Source organism: Citrus sinensis, chromosome 5 (assembly GCF_022201045.2).
Source record: "Citrus sinensis cultivar Valencia sweet orange chromosome 5, DVS_A1.0, whole genome shotgun sequence".
NCBI classification, from domain to species: Eukaryota; Viridiplantae; Streptophyta; class Magnoliopsida; order Sapindales; family Rutaceae; genus Citrus; species Citrus sinensis.
Genome location: NC_068560.1, coordinates 831,695 through 849,112, shown reverse-complemented (window position 1 = coordinate 849,112; position 17,418 = coordinate 831,695). Strand labels below are relative to the sequence as shown.

Sequence of the window (17,418 nt, the reverse complement as noted above, 5' to 3'; positions counted from 1 at the left end):
CTTAGTGAATTAATAACTTAATAACACTGCATTTTCATTGAAATTAATAAGTCTTACGAAATCATCTTACATAATCCGATGCTAGTGACTCCTTTATAAATGATTACATGTTTGCTTCGTTAGTTAATTAATAAAGTGAAAACAAAAGCAAATAGAACCCCACACCAATAATTTTGCAAACAACTAAACCTCACCGTCTCCTTTTAAAAAAGAGGGAAAAAAGAAAAAAATCAGAGAATTACCACTTTTCTCTTTGTATCATTGTTATTCGAGTTCATACAATGTTTCAAAATAAAAGGAAATCATTCTGTATTGCTTTTGTAAATAAGTGAATTTGAAAATATCTGAAAATTAGTCCCATTTTCTGTTGAAAGAAAAAATACATAGTATCCATTTTGTTATTTTGTAATTCTTTCATTGATCCTTGGTGTTAATTCACCAATGTTCAGTTCTTGAAACATGAGCATGCGAAGCTTGCTAATTTAATTATTGGTGGCGGATACTGTCTTTTGTTTTAATTAGTGTAATATTTACGTTATGTTAATTATATATACCTTTTAACAAACGAGTCGAATTTGCATTATTTAAAATTTCAACGCGATGGGAATATGAATATAACATTACATTACAAATTGGTATTGTTTATTGTAAAAAAATGTCGTGCACGGTGCACTTATAGTAATAAGAAGAGAGATTAAAATCTTTTAATTTAACTTGTTTTTATAAGTAGAAGAATTGATAAACTCTCTTCAAACTTTTGAAATGCATGTAAAGCAAATGCATCATCATGAGCTCCAATGATTTTATATTTATAGTGGGCTCTGATTTTTCTTTTCACTTTTGTTTTGATTAATGGGAAATGGACAGTGATATCTTAACGTTTGAAAAAAAAAAATGTTTTAATATTTTTTAAAAGATATATAATTCCTATTTTTGTTAAAAAATTCTATTTGTTTTAATAATAAATTTATTTTTAATTTATAATTATTATTATATCGCTATAATAAATAAATAAATATATTGATTTAAGATATGTCATCGATGACATGTATAATAAAACCAACAACTTTTTATTTAAAACTTAAAATTAAGATATAATTATCTTTTGTCCAAATTATTCACTTAAAATTATGAATATATCCATCCCAATGTTAAGATGATAAAAAATGATGAATAATAGATAAAAATCAAATCAAATTTATTTTCTTCCAATGCAAATTAGGCAAAATGAGATGTTAAACATGATTGTATATGAATGAAAGCCAATTGGGCAAATGGGAAGTAAAATTAGAGAGCTCACTCTCTTAAGTTAAATATATTAATTTATTTATTATAGGGATATGATAATAAATGTAAATTAAAGATTAAGTTACTACTAAACTAAACAGATTTTACTAATAAAAAGGAGATTATATATCCTTCCCAATGTTAACATACATTTTTTTAAGAGATTTTAAGCAATGATAATAATAATAATAATTTACTAATAAAAGGAGATTATATATCCTTCCCAATGTTAACATATATTTTTTTAAGAGATTTTAAGCAATAATAATAATAATAATAATAATCCCTAATTAATGTCTCCATATTTTTATTCTTAATAGTCCCTCGCACCACCCCACCGAGTGTCGGTGCAAATTAAAGAACATACGTGTCATTTGCAGTTTCAATTACTTAAAGTTGTTGAGTCTTCGTTTAGAATAGGACTTTAATCTTCTTTTATAATAGAACTCCTTTTTGAGTCATCCTTCTTTTCCGATACTTTTTGTTATTCTTGTTGCAAAAGTTGTATTATATATTTGTCTTCTATTTAGTCCAACAACTTAAATGAGAATTATCATAATTCAGTCCAACTGCTTTTCTATTTACTTTATGGTATCAGAGCAGCGCATTCCTCTTCCCCGTTAGTTTTTTTTTTTTCCCCTTTCTTCCTCAAACAGTGACTATGGCCACTACAGACGAAATTCCAACCACTCCAGTACACTCCATTGCTCTCAACCCCAACAACTTTCATCTCATTACGATCAATATTTCTGCACAGGCTCCTCTCAAACTCACCTCCACCAACTACCTCTCATGGAAGCTTCAATTTGAAACTCTCTTCATCGGCTATGATCTCCTTGGATACATTGATGGCTCAAAACCTTGTCCGCCAAAAACACTCACTGCAAACAACTCTACAGTACCAAATCCAGCCTACAATGTCTGGGTTCGACAAGATCAACTAATCCTTAAGAGTAATGATACAGCCACAAACTTTTGTACAAACTTATTTTGTACAAACTGATGTGGCATGATAAGATTGGTTGAATTAAATATCACTTGGCCCACATGATTTGTTTTTATTAATTTATATTTTCATTCAACCAATGAATTAATGCCACCTCAGTTTGTACAAAATAAGTTTGTACAAGAGTTTGTGGCTGTATCATTACTCAATCCTTAATGCCCTCATCGGTTCTCTGTCTCCTACAATTATCTCCTTCATTGCCAGAGCCACCACATCTCGTGCAGCATGGACTATTCTTTCCAACACATATGCTAAACCTTCTCGAGGCCGCATCAAGCAAGTAAAGAACCGTCTCAAAAATCACACCAAAGGTACCATGAATATCACAGATTTTCTTCACTCTATTAAAGCCTGTGCAGATGAACTTGCCACACTGGGATCCCCAATGGATGAGGAAGATCTTACAGAAAGGATTTTAGATGGACTGGAAGATGACTACAAAGAACTTATTCGTGCTGTTCAAGCACGTGACACATCTATTACCTTCGATGAGCTTCATGAGAAACTTCTGTCTTTTGAAGCATCCCTTCAAGCAAACAAAAAGACTGATGTCCATTTTCCTATCACTGCCAATCCAACCAACCGAACAAATACCACTTGGCGCCCACAAAAGTTCAACCCCAACTGGCGACCGCAATCTCAACATCCTACTGGTAACACAGGCTGGCGCCCGTCGTCTACCAATCCTGGCCGACCACTCGTGCCTACCCACTCAGGTACTCCACCACACAACAACCGTCCTCCATCTCGTCCATATCTAGGCTTTTGTCAGATCTGTAGCATCCAAGGGCACTCAGCCAGGCGATGTCCATCATTTCAGCTTGTACCAATTCAGCAATCCAACACAGGATCTTCACTACCAAACACTTCGGCAATACCCTGGCAGCCACAGGCGCATTATGTTGCTAACAATGCCTTGAACTATCCAACTTGGTTACTTGACAGTGGAGCGTCACACCATATCACAACAGACTTGAGCAACTTATCCCTTCATGCACCTTATACTGGCTCTGACGATGTTATGATTGGCGATGGCACTGGTCTTTCCATCACCCACACTGGTTCTATCTCTCTTCCAACTTCCACTACTACCTTTACTCTGAATGATGTCCTTTGTGTACCAACCATGAAAAAGAATTTAATTTCTATATCTCAGTTTTGTTCTACTAATAATGCATCAATTGAATTTTATCCATGTTTTTTTCATGTGAAGGACCTTCGCACAGGGGCAATCCTTCTGAAGGGCAGCACTAAGGATGGAGTGTATGAATGGCCGACTAATAACTCTATGTCTTCTCCAATTCTCGCATTCTCCAATGTCAAAACCACTTCTTCAAATTGGCATCATCGATTAGGTCATCCTGCTTCTCCCATTTTGAAACACATTCTTTCTAGTTATCACTTAGATTTTTCTTCTCCTATGTCAAAAGAATTCTCATGTAATGCATGTCTTTGCAATAAAAGTCATAAGTTGTCTTTTTCTACTTCATCTCTTACATCTACGCGACCTCTTGAAATTGTTTTCTCTGATGTATGGACTTCACCTATTTTATCACAAGATGGTTTCAAATACTATGTCATTTTCGTTGATCACTTTACCAAATACATATGGTTTTACCCACTCAAGCGAAAATCTGAAGTTCATGAAATTTTTAAGCGTTACAAAGTCATTGTGGAAAATTATTTTCAACTCAAAATAATCACCCTGTATTCAGATAATGGGGGAGAATATGTGGGCCTCAAAGATTACCTCTCTCTAAATGGCATATCTCACTTAACCACTCCACCTCATACACCTGAACATAATGGCTATTCAGAAAGACGACATCGCCATATTGTTGAAACCGGTCTCGCTTTACTCTCTCATGCTTCCCTTCCAGTTACTTTTTGGTCCCATGCCTTTGCTACTGCTGTTTATTTAATTAATAGGATGCCAACCACAACGCTCAATCTATCATCTCCCTATGAATTAATTTTCCATAAAATGCCAAATTATACTAAACTAAAGATTTTCGGATGTTTATGTTATCCTTGGCTTCGTCCATATACATCTCATAAACTTGATCAAAGGTCCAAACCCTGTGTTTTTATTGGATACTCATTATCTCAAAGTGCCTACTTGTGTTTTGAACCATCTACTTCCAAAATATTTGTTTCTCGTCATGTTAAGTTTGTAGAGTCAGTTTTCCCATACACCTCTCTTCATGATCATCTACCTCGCCCTACCTCCACCACCATAGATACTTGGCTTCCCCCAATGCTCCTTGTCTCATTACCTTCTCCAATTCAGCCGCCTTCTACTACTCCACCTGAAGAGCGCCCACAAGAACTGCCTGCTGTTGAAGACATTTCACTTTCCTTTGAGATACCAACACATCAAATAAAAACAGAGCAACACTCACCACCCATCCAACAATCACCAAATCCTACCCATCAACCCACCGAAACACAAAATACCACCCAACATCCCATGACTACTCGGGCCAAGAATAATATTCGTAAACCAATTCAAAAACTCAACCTTCACACCCACTTATCATCCCCACCTAATCTTGAACCTACTTCCATGACTCATGCCCTCAAAGATCATAACTGGCGTCGAGCTATGTCTGAAGAATATGATGCTCTTGTTCGTAATGGGACATGGGAACTAGTTCCTCCTGATGGTATCACTAATCTTGTTGGTTGTAAATGGATCTTTCGCATTAAAAGACACTCTGATGGCTCTCTTGATCGGTTTAAAGCTCGCATTGTGGCCAAAGGATTTCATCAACGACCCGGTGTGGATTACCATGAGACTTTTAGCCCGGTTGTTAAACCTACCACAGTGAGACTTGTACTTAGCATTGCAGTAAGCAATGGTTGGTCTCTTCGCCAACTCGACATCAACAACGCCTTTCTTCAAGGTCGACTCTCAGAACATGTATACATGGCTCAACCACCAGGATTTGTTGATTCTGATTGTCCAACATATGTCTGTAAACTTCATAAGGCTATCTATGGTCTCAAACAGGCTCCACGGGCTTGGTATTATGAACTACGCCAATTTCTTGTGCATTCGGGTTTCACGAATTCTCACTCTGATACTTCTCTTTTTGTTCTCAACACTGGCAGACATGTTTTGTTTTTACTGGTGTACGTTGATGATATCATTGTTACTGGTAATAGTGATGACCTTGTTTCTCAATTTGTTGACTGCCTGGCTCAACGCTTCTCCCTGAAAGATCTTGGCTCTCTTTCTTATTTTCTTGGCGTTGAGGTTGTTCCACATCGGCGAGGCATATTGCTCTCTCAAAGAAGATATATCCAAGACTTGCTTAAAAGAACTCATATGGCAGATGCTACACCCGTCCTTACCCCATTACCAACAAATTCTTCCTCACTCACCATCACCTCAGGCACTCCTCTTTCAGATCCTTCTCAATTTCGTGCTGTAGTTGGGAGCTTGCAATATCTCTCTCTCACTCGTCCTGATATCTCTTTTGCTGTCAATAAGATGGCTCAATTTATGCATCAGCCTACTGATGAGCATTGGGTACTTGTTAAAAGAATTCTACGGTATTTATGTGGCACATTGGATAAAGGTCTTCTTCTCCATCGTGAGTCTCCTTTATCTCTTCATGGGTTCTCTGATGCTCTTCATGCGTTCTCGGATGCTGACTGGGCTGGCAATAAAGATGATTACTCTTCCACTAGTGCATACCTTGTCTATCTTGGGCGGAATCTTATTTCTTGGAGTTCTAAAAAGCAACAAACGGTTGCTCGTTCTTCTACAGAAGCAGAATATCGTTCAGTTGCTGCTACTGCTGCTGAACTTCGGTGGGTATGTTCACTGCTTGCTGAACTTGGTGTGACTTTGCAATCTTCTCCAGTTGTCTATTGTGATAACATTGGTGCTACTCAGTTAAGCTCCAATCCTGTGTTTCATTCTCGAATGAAACATGTAGCAGTGGATTACCATTTTATCCGTGAACAGGTTCAATCTGGTTTACTTCGTGTGGCTCATGTTTCTTCTGCCGACCAACTTGCTGATCTCCTCACCAAACCTTTGCCACGTTCTCAGTTCCTACTGCTAAGAGACAAGATTGGCCTCTTTACCCGTGGCCTATCTTGAGGGGGCATAAAGAACATACGTGTCATTTGCAGTTTCAATTACTTAAAGTTGTTGAGTCTTCGTTTAGAATAGGACTTTAATCTTCTTTTATAATAGAACTCCTTTTTGAGTCATCCTTCTTTTCCGATACTTTTTGTTATTCTTGTTGCAAAAGTTGTATTATATATTTGTCTTCTATTTAGTCCAACAACTTAAATGAGAATTATCATAATTCAGTCCAACTGCTTTTCTATTTACTTTACAAATATGGGTGACAAAAACGACATAATTCACGGGGGTGCTAAAATACCTTGTTGGTGATTTTTAAAATATAACTTTCCAATGGACGTAGGACAATGATAGCAAGCATACCCTTTCCACTGTCTCTCACGTTCGGTTTCTGGAATACTCTTCGGATTGCATTGCCCAAATGATCCTATACCTGATAACATATTAATCGTCTTATTATTTTTACTAAGTATATATATTTAATAAACGAGTCGAACTTTTGTTCATCTAAAATTTTATTATAATTTATTTTGACACGACAATAATATAATATGATGGTAGAAATTACCATTGTGATTATAAAAAATTATAGTGTACTTTTAAGTCTTCGTTATAGCATGGAAATTAATTCAATAAATAAAGTAATCATATGGCAAAAGGAGAGAGAGAGAGAGAAACGTTTGTTTTTTTTTAATTTTAACTTGGTTTATGAGTGTGAAGACTTGTAAAGGGAAGGTTCGTATAATATCATTATTCAATCATTTAGAAACACCTGAGTTTTAATGATTAATTTATCTCTCGGTTAAAACTAGCCGCATGTGTATATGTGAATTCTACTTAAATCTTGATACTTGTATTATATATATGAGCCATAACTAAAAAAGTAAGTTTTAATTTCTACTTCCATTTTTTTGCGGTACACTGATTTTTATTTTTTATTTTTTACAACTATTCAATGATGCTTGGTCCACCCATGTGCTGTGTGCAGTTCGTCAAGCAGACAGGCACTAGCATGTGAAGCTTGCTAAATTATTGATGGTGGTGGGGGCTGTTTTTGGCTTTTTGCTTTCACCTTCGTGTAATAAAGTGAAGCTTGCTGAATTATTGGTGGCAGGACTTTTTTTGTTTTCACATGGAGCAGGCTAAGTTACAGACTCTGTAACTTACAGATTCTGCTTTAGCCAGCTACCAAACAAAAGCATTTACAGACTTCTCCGTTGAGTTATTTCAGTTGGGTCTATATCGTTGTTATTTTATTAAGTATATATATTTAATAAATGAGTCGAATTTATGTTCAGCTAAAATTTTATTATAATTTATTTTGACACTACAGTAATGTAACGTGACAGGAGATATTCTATTGGGATTATTATAAAAAAAAATCTCATTATTTTATATACATATAAGATACATTCTCCTCACATAAATAATATATAAATCCTACATATATACTGTTTATATAAAGAGAACGTACCTTACATATATATATATATATATATAAAAGATAGGAATTGCCTATAAAAAATTGTATTGTACTTTTAAGTCTTCGGTTTAGTATGGAAATTAATTCAATCCATAAAGTAATTTTAACATGGTTTATGAGTTTGAAGATTTCCAAAGGGAAGGTTCGTAGTAGATACATCCCATTTTCCACAAATGTCGAGGTGCGTTTTTACATTCATTGAATCTGGTAACAAGTGGTGGTGACTGGTGATTGGTGAATTGCCAAATTATTAAAAGAAAAATTGCACACTATCCTTTTTTTCATTCTTTATTTTGAGTAATTATATCCACTAACGTTTGTATGAATTTATTTTGTATAAATTAATATAGTATAATAAAATTAGTTAAATTAAATATTACTTAGTCCATATAATTTATTTTTATTATTTTATATTTTTATTTAACTAATAAATTAATACTATATTAATTTATATAAAATAAATTTATACAAAAATTTATAATCATTATTTCTTTATTTTATTATTTTTAATCGGTCCCATAAAAAAATATTTTATTATTTATTATCGGTCCCACAAAAACAAAATTGGATGAGGAAACGCGTTTTCTGTCGTCCCTTCGACGCGCTTTCGTTCGTTTATCATTTTCCAATTATGAATGGGTGGTGGGCTCTGTTTTTATTTGCACTTTACTGGAATAAAAAAAGCGGAAGACTTGTTACATGCATTTTGCTCAATTTTCTCATTTTGCTTTAAAACTCAAAATTCTGTTTCTTTCTGTGCGGCAAAAAAGAAAAAAAAAAAGTCAATCACTGGAGAGGCAATCCTTACTTCGTCCCGTTGAGATGAAATACCAAACAAATATTGCCAATTTGTCAGATGAGATACAAGCATTTGATGACATTTAACAAGTTTTTTACTGCCTCTTTGGCAACGTCAAAAAATAAAAGAGAGTGAAATCAAATCCTAAGAATTAAAATCAATTTTTCTCCAATAAATTGATTGAACCTCATTCTTTAATTACAAATAATGACAAGTTAAGTAAATTCACCAGCACCACAATTAGTGAATATTAATACCTCAAGTTAACTTAATGAATTAAATAATAACTTAATAACGATACATTTTCATCGAAATTAATAAGTCTTACAAATTCTTCTTACAAGAAATTGTGAATAATAAGCGCAATATCTCCCAATAATCTGATCCCCGTGATCTTTACAAATCCTTACATGTTTGCTTCACTAATTAATTAATAAAGTTAAAACAAAGACAGATAGACCCACGCTATTAACTCTGCAAACAACCCAACCCCACCATCTCTTTTGAAAAAGAAAAAAAAAAAAAACACTCAAGAGGAAGAAGACGCATGTTTGACTTTTACAAATCGCTAATAACTTTACAAATCATTACATGTTTGATTTTTTTTTAAATTTCTGTACTCCTCTGATTTTATATTTGTGGTGGGCTCCGTTTTACTTTTCACTTTTACAGTGGGTTTTTCTTGATTTCTAGGCTTGCTAGGCACAATCACAAACTCTTTCCGCTTCTTCACTTTTCTCATTTTGCTTTCCACCAACTCATAATTCAGTTTCTTTCTCTGTCCCAAAAAACCCAAAAAAAGAAAAAAGAAAAAATGTCGATCATCGGAGAGGCAATCCTTACGGCGTGCGTTGAGATGCTGATCAATAAGTTAGCTTCAGAGGGGATTCGGTTGTTTGCACGCCAAGGTCGAATCCAAGCAGATCTAGTGAAGTGGAAGAATAAGTTGGTGACGATCAAGGCGGTGCTTGATGATGCTGAGGAGAAGAAGAAGACTGATGATTCTGTGAAGTTGTGGCTTGGCGAGCTTCAGAACTTGGCTTATGACGTTGAAGACTTGTTGGATGAGTTCCAAACTGAGGCTTTCCGGAGGAAGTTGCTGCTTGGAAATGGAGAACCAGCTGCTGCTCATGATCAACCCAGCAGCAGTCGTACGAGCACGAAGAGTAAGTTTCGGAAGCTCATTCCTACTTGCTGCACCACTTTTACTCCACAATCGATTCAGTTCGATTACACCATGATGTCCAAAATCAAAGGGATCAACGACAGATTTCAAGATATTGAAGAAGGAATACGCTCGCTGAATTTGATAAAAAGTTCAGCTGGGGGGTCCAAAAAAGCCAGGCAAAGGCAAGAGACAACCTCTTTGGTGGAGGAAGCCGTTTATGGCAGGGAAACAGAAAAGAAGGAAATTGTTGAATTGTTGTTGAAGGATGATTCAAGAAAGGATGGTGGATTCGCAGTTATTCCTATTATGGGTATGGGCGGGCTGGGTAAAACCACTCTTGCTCAGCTTGTCTACAATGATAAGCAAGTGGAGGATCATTTTGATCGCAGGGCATGGACTTGCGTCTCTGATGATTTTGATCTTATCAGGCTAACAAGAACAATTCTAAGCTCCATTACTAAGCAGACTGTTGATAATTGATTTAAATTTTCTTCAAGAGGAGCTAAAGAAGCAGTTGTCTCGAAAGAAATTTTTGCTTGTTTTAGATGACGTTTGGAATGAGAATTACACTGATTGGGTTCACCTCAGCCTTCCATTTCAAGCTGGCGCACAGGGAAGTAAGATTGTTGTCACCACTCGCAATGAAGAGGTTGCCAAAATCATGAGCCTGGATCAAGCTTATGAACTCAAAAGCTTGTCAACTGAGGACTGTCTGTCTGTGTTCGCTCAGCACTCTTTGGGGACAACAGATTTCAGTTCACATAAGTCATTGGAGGACATTGGCAAGAATATAGTGATCAAATGCAACGGCTTGCCCTTAGCTGCGAAAACTCTTGGTGGACTCTTACGTGGTAAACGTGACCGAAGTGATTGGGATGATGTGCTCAGTTGCAAGATATGGGATTTACCAGAAGAGAGATGTGACATTATACCTGCGCTTAGAGTGAGCTACTATTATCTTTCGGCACCTTTGAAACAATGCTTTGCATACTGCTCATTGTTTCCAAAGGATTATGAATTTGAAGAGGAGGAGATAATTTTATTATGGTGTGCTGTGGGTCTCTTGGATCACGGAGAGAGCGGGAATCCTAGCGAAGATCTAGGTCGAAAGTTCTTTCGAGAGCTACGTGCAAGATCTTTTATCCAGCAATCAAGCAACAGTATATCACGATTTCTGATGCACGATCTTATCAATGACCTTGCTCAATGGGCTGCTGGGGAAATTTACTTCAGAATGGAGTATACCTCGGAGGTTAACAAGCAGCAAAGTTTTTCCGAAAATCTTCGTCATCTATCATACATTCCTGAATATTGTGATGGCGTTAAAAGGTTTGAGGACTTGTACGATATCCAACATTTGCGAACTTTTTTACCAGTAACGTTGTCAAATAGTTCGCGTGGACACTTGGCTTATAGCATTCTTCCTAAGTTGTTCAAACTCCAACGCTTGAGGGCCTTCTCTCTGCGTGGATACCACATCTTTGAGCTACCGGATTCAATCGGTGATTTGAGGTATTTAAGGTACCTCAACCTGTCTGGAACTGAGATTAGAACTCTGCCTGAATCAGTCAACAAGCTTTACAATTTGCATAGCCTTTTGTTGGAAGATTGTGATCGGCTGAAGAAGTTGTGTGCAGACATGGGAAACCTCGCCAAATTGCATCATCTTAAGAATTCAAATACGAAGTCGTTGGAGGAAATGCCAATAGGAATTGGTAGGTTGACTAGTCTTCAGACGTTGTGTAATTTTGTTGTGGGAAAAGGCAGTGGTTCCGGGTTACGAGAGCTAAAGTTGTTGACGCACCTTCATGGGACACTTAACATTTCAAAATTGGAGAATGTAAAAGACGTTGGTGATGCAAAGGAGGCTCAATTGGATGGAAAGAAGAATCTTAGAGAATTATTGCTTCGATGGACACTCAGTACGGATGGCTCGTCTTCAAGGGAGGCGGAAATTGAAAAGGATGTGCTCAACATGCTAAAACCTCATGAAAATTTGGAACAATTTTGTATCAGTGGCTATGGAGGTACAAAATTTCCAACTTGGTTCGGAGATTCCTCATTCTCAAATTTGGTGACCTTAGAATTTGAAAATTGTGACATGTGTACTGCCCTGCCGTCAGTCGGGCAACTACCCTCTCTAAAGCATCTTGCAGTATGTGGAATGAGCAGAGTAAAGAGATTGGGTTCAGAGTTCTATGGGAATGATTCTCCAATTCCTTTTCTATGCTTGGAGACTCTTCGTTTTGAAGACATGCAAGAATGGGAAGACTGGATTCCTCTTAGATCTGGTCAGGGAGTTGAAGGGTTTCCTAAATTGAGAGAGCTTCACATTTTAAGATGTTCTAAACTGAAAGGAACATTTCCAGAGCACCTTCCTGCATTGGAGATGCTTGTTATTGAAGGATGTGAAGAATTGTTAGTTTCAGTTACAAGTCTTCCAGCTCTTTGCAAATTCATAAGTGGTGGATGTAAAAAGGTTGTGTGGAAAAGTGCAGCTGGTCATCCCGGGTCACAGAATTCAGTGGTTTGTAGAGATGCATCAAATCAAGTGTTTCTTGCAGGGCCATTAAAGCCGCGACTGCCAAAATTGGAAGAATTGGAGATAAATGATATGAAAGAGCATACATATATCTGGAAGAGTCATAACGAATTACTGCAAGACAGTTGCTCTCTCAGAAGACTGACGATTACAAAATGTCACAAACTTCAATCCTTGGTGGCGGAGGAAGAGAAAGACCAACAACAGCAGCTCTGCGAATTGTCAAGCAGACTCGAATATCTAAGATTGAGTTATTGCGAAGGCCTTGTGAAGCTGCCACAATCATCGCTCAGCCTCAGTTCCTTGAGAGAGATAGAAATCTACAAGTGCAGTTCCCTTGTTTCCTTTCCTGAGGTTGCTCTGCCTTCCAAGTTGAAGAAAATTGAGATTAGAGAATGTGACGCACTGAAATCGTTACCAGAGGCATGGATGTGCGGCACCAATTCGTCTCTCGAGGACATGAGTATTAGGCAGTGCCATTCGTTGACATATATTGCTGCTGTCCAGCTACCACTGAGCCTTAAGAATTTGTTGATTCACAAGTGCGATAATATAAGGACTTTGACAGTGGAAGAGGGCATCCAGAGTAGCAGCAGCAGAAGGTACACCTCATCTCTTCTTGAGCACTTACACATTGAGAGTTGTCCGTCTCTGACATGTATATTTTCAAAAAACGAGTTACCTGCCACGCTTGAGTCCCTTGAAGTTGGCAATCTGCCTCCGTCTCTTAAGGTACTTGATGTTTGGAGTTGTTCAAAGCTGGAGTCAATAGCAGAAAGGTTGGACAACAACACATCTCTTGAAACAATCGGTATTTTGTGGTGTGAAAATCTGAAAATTTTACCGAGTGGTTTACATAATCTCCGCCAGCTTCAAGAGATTAGTATTAGAAGGTGTGGAAATCTGGTGTCCTTTCCCGAAGGGGGATTGCCTTGTGCGAAACTCACGAGGCTGGAGATATCTAGTTGTAAGAGACTAGAGGCCTTACCCAAGGGATTGCACAATCTGACCTCTCTTCAAGAATTAACAATAGGAAGAGGAGTTGAGCTTCCAAGCCTTAAAGAAGATGGCCTTCCCACCAACCTTCAGTCACTGACGATTGAGGGTAATATGGAGATTTGGAAGTCAATGATTGAGCGGGGCCGGGGATTTCACAGATTCTCCTCTCTGCGACAACTTACAATCATTAATTGTGATGACGACATGGTGTCATTTCCACCAAAGGCAGATGACAAAAGATTAGGGACCGCGCTTCCTCTTCCTGCCTCTCTAACATCTCTGTGGATTTCTGGATTTCCAAATCTGGAACGCCTATCTTCTTCAATTGTTGATCTTCAAAACCTCGCTTCATTGTATCTCGGGGATTGTCCCAAACTCAAATACTTTCCGGAGAAGGGCCTGCCTTCCTCACTTTTGCAATTAGACATCTGGGGATGTCCGTTGATAGAAGAGAAGTGCAGAAAGGATGGAGGACAATATTGGGACTTGTTAACCCATATACCTGATGTTACTATATATAGATGAGACTTTTGATGGTTGAACGGAGGACGACTGAAATATTCTATATACCGCATGTTGAAATAGCTGGTAAATGCTTCTCAAAAAAAAAAAAAAGAAATAGCTGGTAAATGGGTTTTTGATGACGACCCAACAGAGGACGACTGAAATATTTTATTAGTAGTTTTTTTTTTTTAAATTGGGCGTGTATGACTGAACAGAGGACGACTGATTTTTTTCTTTAAAATCAGGTGTGTTTGTGTATGTAATTTTAAAATTCAAATCTCAGTTGAAAACTGTTTGGGAAATTTACGAAAATAACCATAAATATTTTGTTATTTTCCCAACTAACCTTCTCAACTTTTTTCTATCAACATTAGCCAAACACAAGCCTTTCTCCCCAAATTACCCTTCTTTACAGATCAAAAGCAACAATCTTTCTCCCATATCGGCAAACCAAACGCAGCTTAATCATCAACCAACGTCGACGGCAAAAGACAACAGTAAAGGTGAAATCCGATCATAATCTATCCGAATCCAACACTAATCGACATCACTTAGTGGTATGTGTTATTTTCTGAACTTGCTTAACTGAGTCGTGGGTGAATCTGACGACAGGCTGCCTGTCGCACCAAGAGTTGGTGCGACAGGCGCCTGTCGCACCAAGGAAGGTGCGACAGGCAGCCTGTCGCACCAAGAGTTGGTGCGACAGGCAGCCTGTCGCACCAACTCTTGGAGATTCATTAAATCTGTATTAATTTGATCCGGATCTAATTAATTTTTTTTTGATAATTTCAGGCTTAATGGATTCAGTTGTACTTGAATTGTGTTACGATGGTTGGTGGGAGACATTAGAGGATGGCCGTATGGAGTATGTGAATGGTAAAAATCGAGCTTTTTTGGTTGGAAAAAATTGTCTGTTTGATCAGTTATTGGCAAGAGTATACGAGGTGTTACAAATAAACCCTAATGAATATAGTATTACAATGAAGACAACTTTGAGGTCTAGTAACACATTATATCGTATATGTGCACTGCCCATGGATATATTTGATGATGAAATGGTGAGGGTTGTGTTGCATATGGCATCCGACGTAGCCAATTTTGGATGCATTCCTATATTCGTGACCACATCACCTCGAGTTCCGAGCGAAGGTATTGAGCCACATGTCGATACAGAAACTTCGTTTAGAGCAAATATGTCTGGCCCCGATAATGATGAAGAGGTGTTGCCAAGGACAATATCGCTGCAGCAATATTACTCTCCAATCCACGATAATTATGACAACATTGATGATAACGGCGTTACGTTAGAGGATGTTGGAGCAACGGTATTTCCACTAACGACGTCGTTGGAGCAACGGTATTCTCCGTATCACAACAATGATTTTCGGGACAATGATGATTTTCATCATGAGACAGAGGGGGATAATGTTTGTGCAGAACCTTCTAATAATACGAGGGGCACTCATTTCAATAATGATGGTGATGATGGAGGAGCCGGTCCTTCGAATGTTCCGTCGTTTCAGCACGACGATGAGTGTGAAGACAATACTCCTGTGAATAACAGAGGCAATAGACCTAGTCCTTCTATGGTTCGATCGAGAAGGCGAATTGACCCCCTTACAAGCCTTGCTCCAACTTTGCCTTCGAACATGGTTGCTCCAAGCTTTGTTAGCAGTTGTGATTCAGATGATATCAGTGTGGGTAAGTTATTTGCTGAGAAGAATGAGTTTATATTACAACTACGCAAGGTTGCCTTTAGAGATAAGTTTGATTTCAAGATTGCACGGTCTACTACGACACGTTTCGAGGCTCACTGTTGTTCAGAATCATGTAAATGGCGTATTCGAGCAACTAGATGTTCGAACGAGCAAAATGTTCCTTGGGTGGTGAAGAGAATTGACAATGTACACACTTGTCATAATGAGGTATTGGTTGATGGAGGTCATCAAGTAAGGAGCCGGGTTGTCGGTCATATTATCGCAGAAAAATATATTCAAGACAAGAGGATTTATACTCCGAATGACATAAGAGCAGATATGCAACAGGAATACGGTGTTCAGTTAACATACCAGCAGGCGTATCGGGCGAGAGAAGTTGGTCTTGAAATAGTTCGAGGCAACCCTGCAGAGTCATACAACTTGCTCCCTAAATACTCTCACGTACTAACTACAGCTAATGAGGGTACAGTTACTCACCTCGAGCAGGATGGAGATGGTAATTTCTTGTACTATTTTGTAGCACTCGGATCTTCCATCAAGGGTTTTATGCAGTACATTCGGCCTGTCATTGCTGTAGATGGTACTCATCTGAAGGGACTATATCGTGGAAGCATGTTCGTGGCAACATGTCTTGATGGTAACAATCAATTGTATCCGTTAGCCATTGGGATCATGGATTCAGAAAACAATGATGCTTGGGAATGGTTTATGATGAAGTTACACGGAGTGATTGGTGATAGACCTGAGTTGGTAATTATCTCTGATCGATGCACTGCCATAAGGAGAGCCGTTCTTAAAGTATTTCACAATGCAACTCATGGCGTTTGTTTTTACCACGTCAAAGGTAACATTAAGTCTCAGTTTAGAATGTCCAAAGCTCTTTGGGATCAATTTGAGCCTGCCTTTATTAATGCAGCAAAAGCATATGGCCACGAGGAATTTAAGAGACAACTTGAAGGGTTGTGGATGATCCACTCGGGTGCGGCTGATTACCTAGAAAATAATGTCGGTACGTGTAATTGGGCAAGGTCTCAATTTGAAGGTAGGAGGTACAGCATACTTACCACCAACATCGCGGAGAGTGTTAATTCTTTCATGCGGGAACCTAGAAAATTTCCTGTTACTCATCTTGTTGATAACTTTAGAAAAACAATGCAGCAATGGTTTTATGATAGAAAAATTGTGGCTGAATCAATGACTACTCGGCTAACAACATGGGCGGATGAAATAGTCACTGAGAGGAGAACTATAGCTGAAAGAATGATAGTTCGGCCGGTGTCTCCGCATCGATTTCAAGTGGTAGGCGGTGGGCTTAAGGAAGGTTTGGTTGACTTGCAAAAGAGAACTTGCACATGCAGAGTCTTTCAGCTTGACCAGCTTGTATGTGCTCATGCAATTGCGGCGTGTCTAACACACCGGGTGGATTTTATTAACCTATGCTCGGACTTTTACACTACAGAATCGTTGGCGTTGGCTTATGCACAACCAGTAGAGCCAGTTGGTGATGTGGCTGATTGGGAAATTCCAGATGAAATGGTGGAGATGCAAGTATACCCACCAGTTGAGGCACCACCACCTGGCCGTCGTAAAGAGCTCAGAATACCCTCGGCTGGCGAGGACGTTAACAGGCGGACTGTTAGATGCGGGCGGTGTCATGAACTGGGCCATAATCGTAAGCGATGTAAGAATCCCATAGCGTCGACTCGAAGTTAGTTGTTATTGTGTTTTGTGTATTGTACACTTATATTTCATAAAACTTTATTTGATTTTAAATATTAAAATGTGAGCATTAAAATTATATAAACTTAAG

The 17,418-nt window shown here is 38.0% G+C and overlaps 2 protein-coding genes and 1 long non-coding RNA gene across 3 annotated transcripts in view; 2 read left to right on the top strand and 1 right to left on the bottom strand.

Annotated features, from left to right (window-relative positions):
• The first annotated feature begins 9,110 nt into the window (after positions 1-9,110).
• Positions 9,111-17,418, top strand: part of LOC107176807 (putative disease resistance RPP13-like protein 1) — a 35,050-nt gene continuing 26,742 nt past the window's right edge. Inside the window, 2 exon segments of the mRNA XM_052441240.1 lie at positions 9,111-10,321; positions 10,323-12,989. Of these exon segments, the coding sequence (XP_052297200.1) occupies positions 9,492-10,321; positions 10,323-12,989 (3,497 nt within the window). The 5' untranslated portion in view covers positions 9,111-9,491.
• Positions 12,765-13,970, bottom strand: LOC127902343 (uncharacterized). Its single transcript, XR_008054725.1, has 2 exons — positions 13,232-13,970; positions 12,765-13,146 (listed from the first exon to the last, which is right to left on the bottom strand). It is a non-coding gene; the product is annotated as an uncharacterized LOC127902343 (long non-coding RNA).
• Positions 13,916-17,346, top strand: LOC127902338 (uncharacterized). The gene is made up of 2 exons (XM_052441242.1): positions 13,916-14,447; positions 14,683-17,346. Exon 2 carries the CDS (start codon positions 14,688-14,690, stop codon positions 17,319-17,321), a length of 2,634 nt encoding a protein of 877 aa, XP_052297202.1. The 5' UTR covers positions 13,916-14,447; positions 14,683-14,687; the 3' UTR covers positions 17,322-17,346.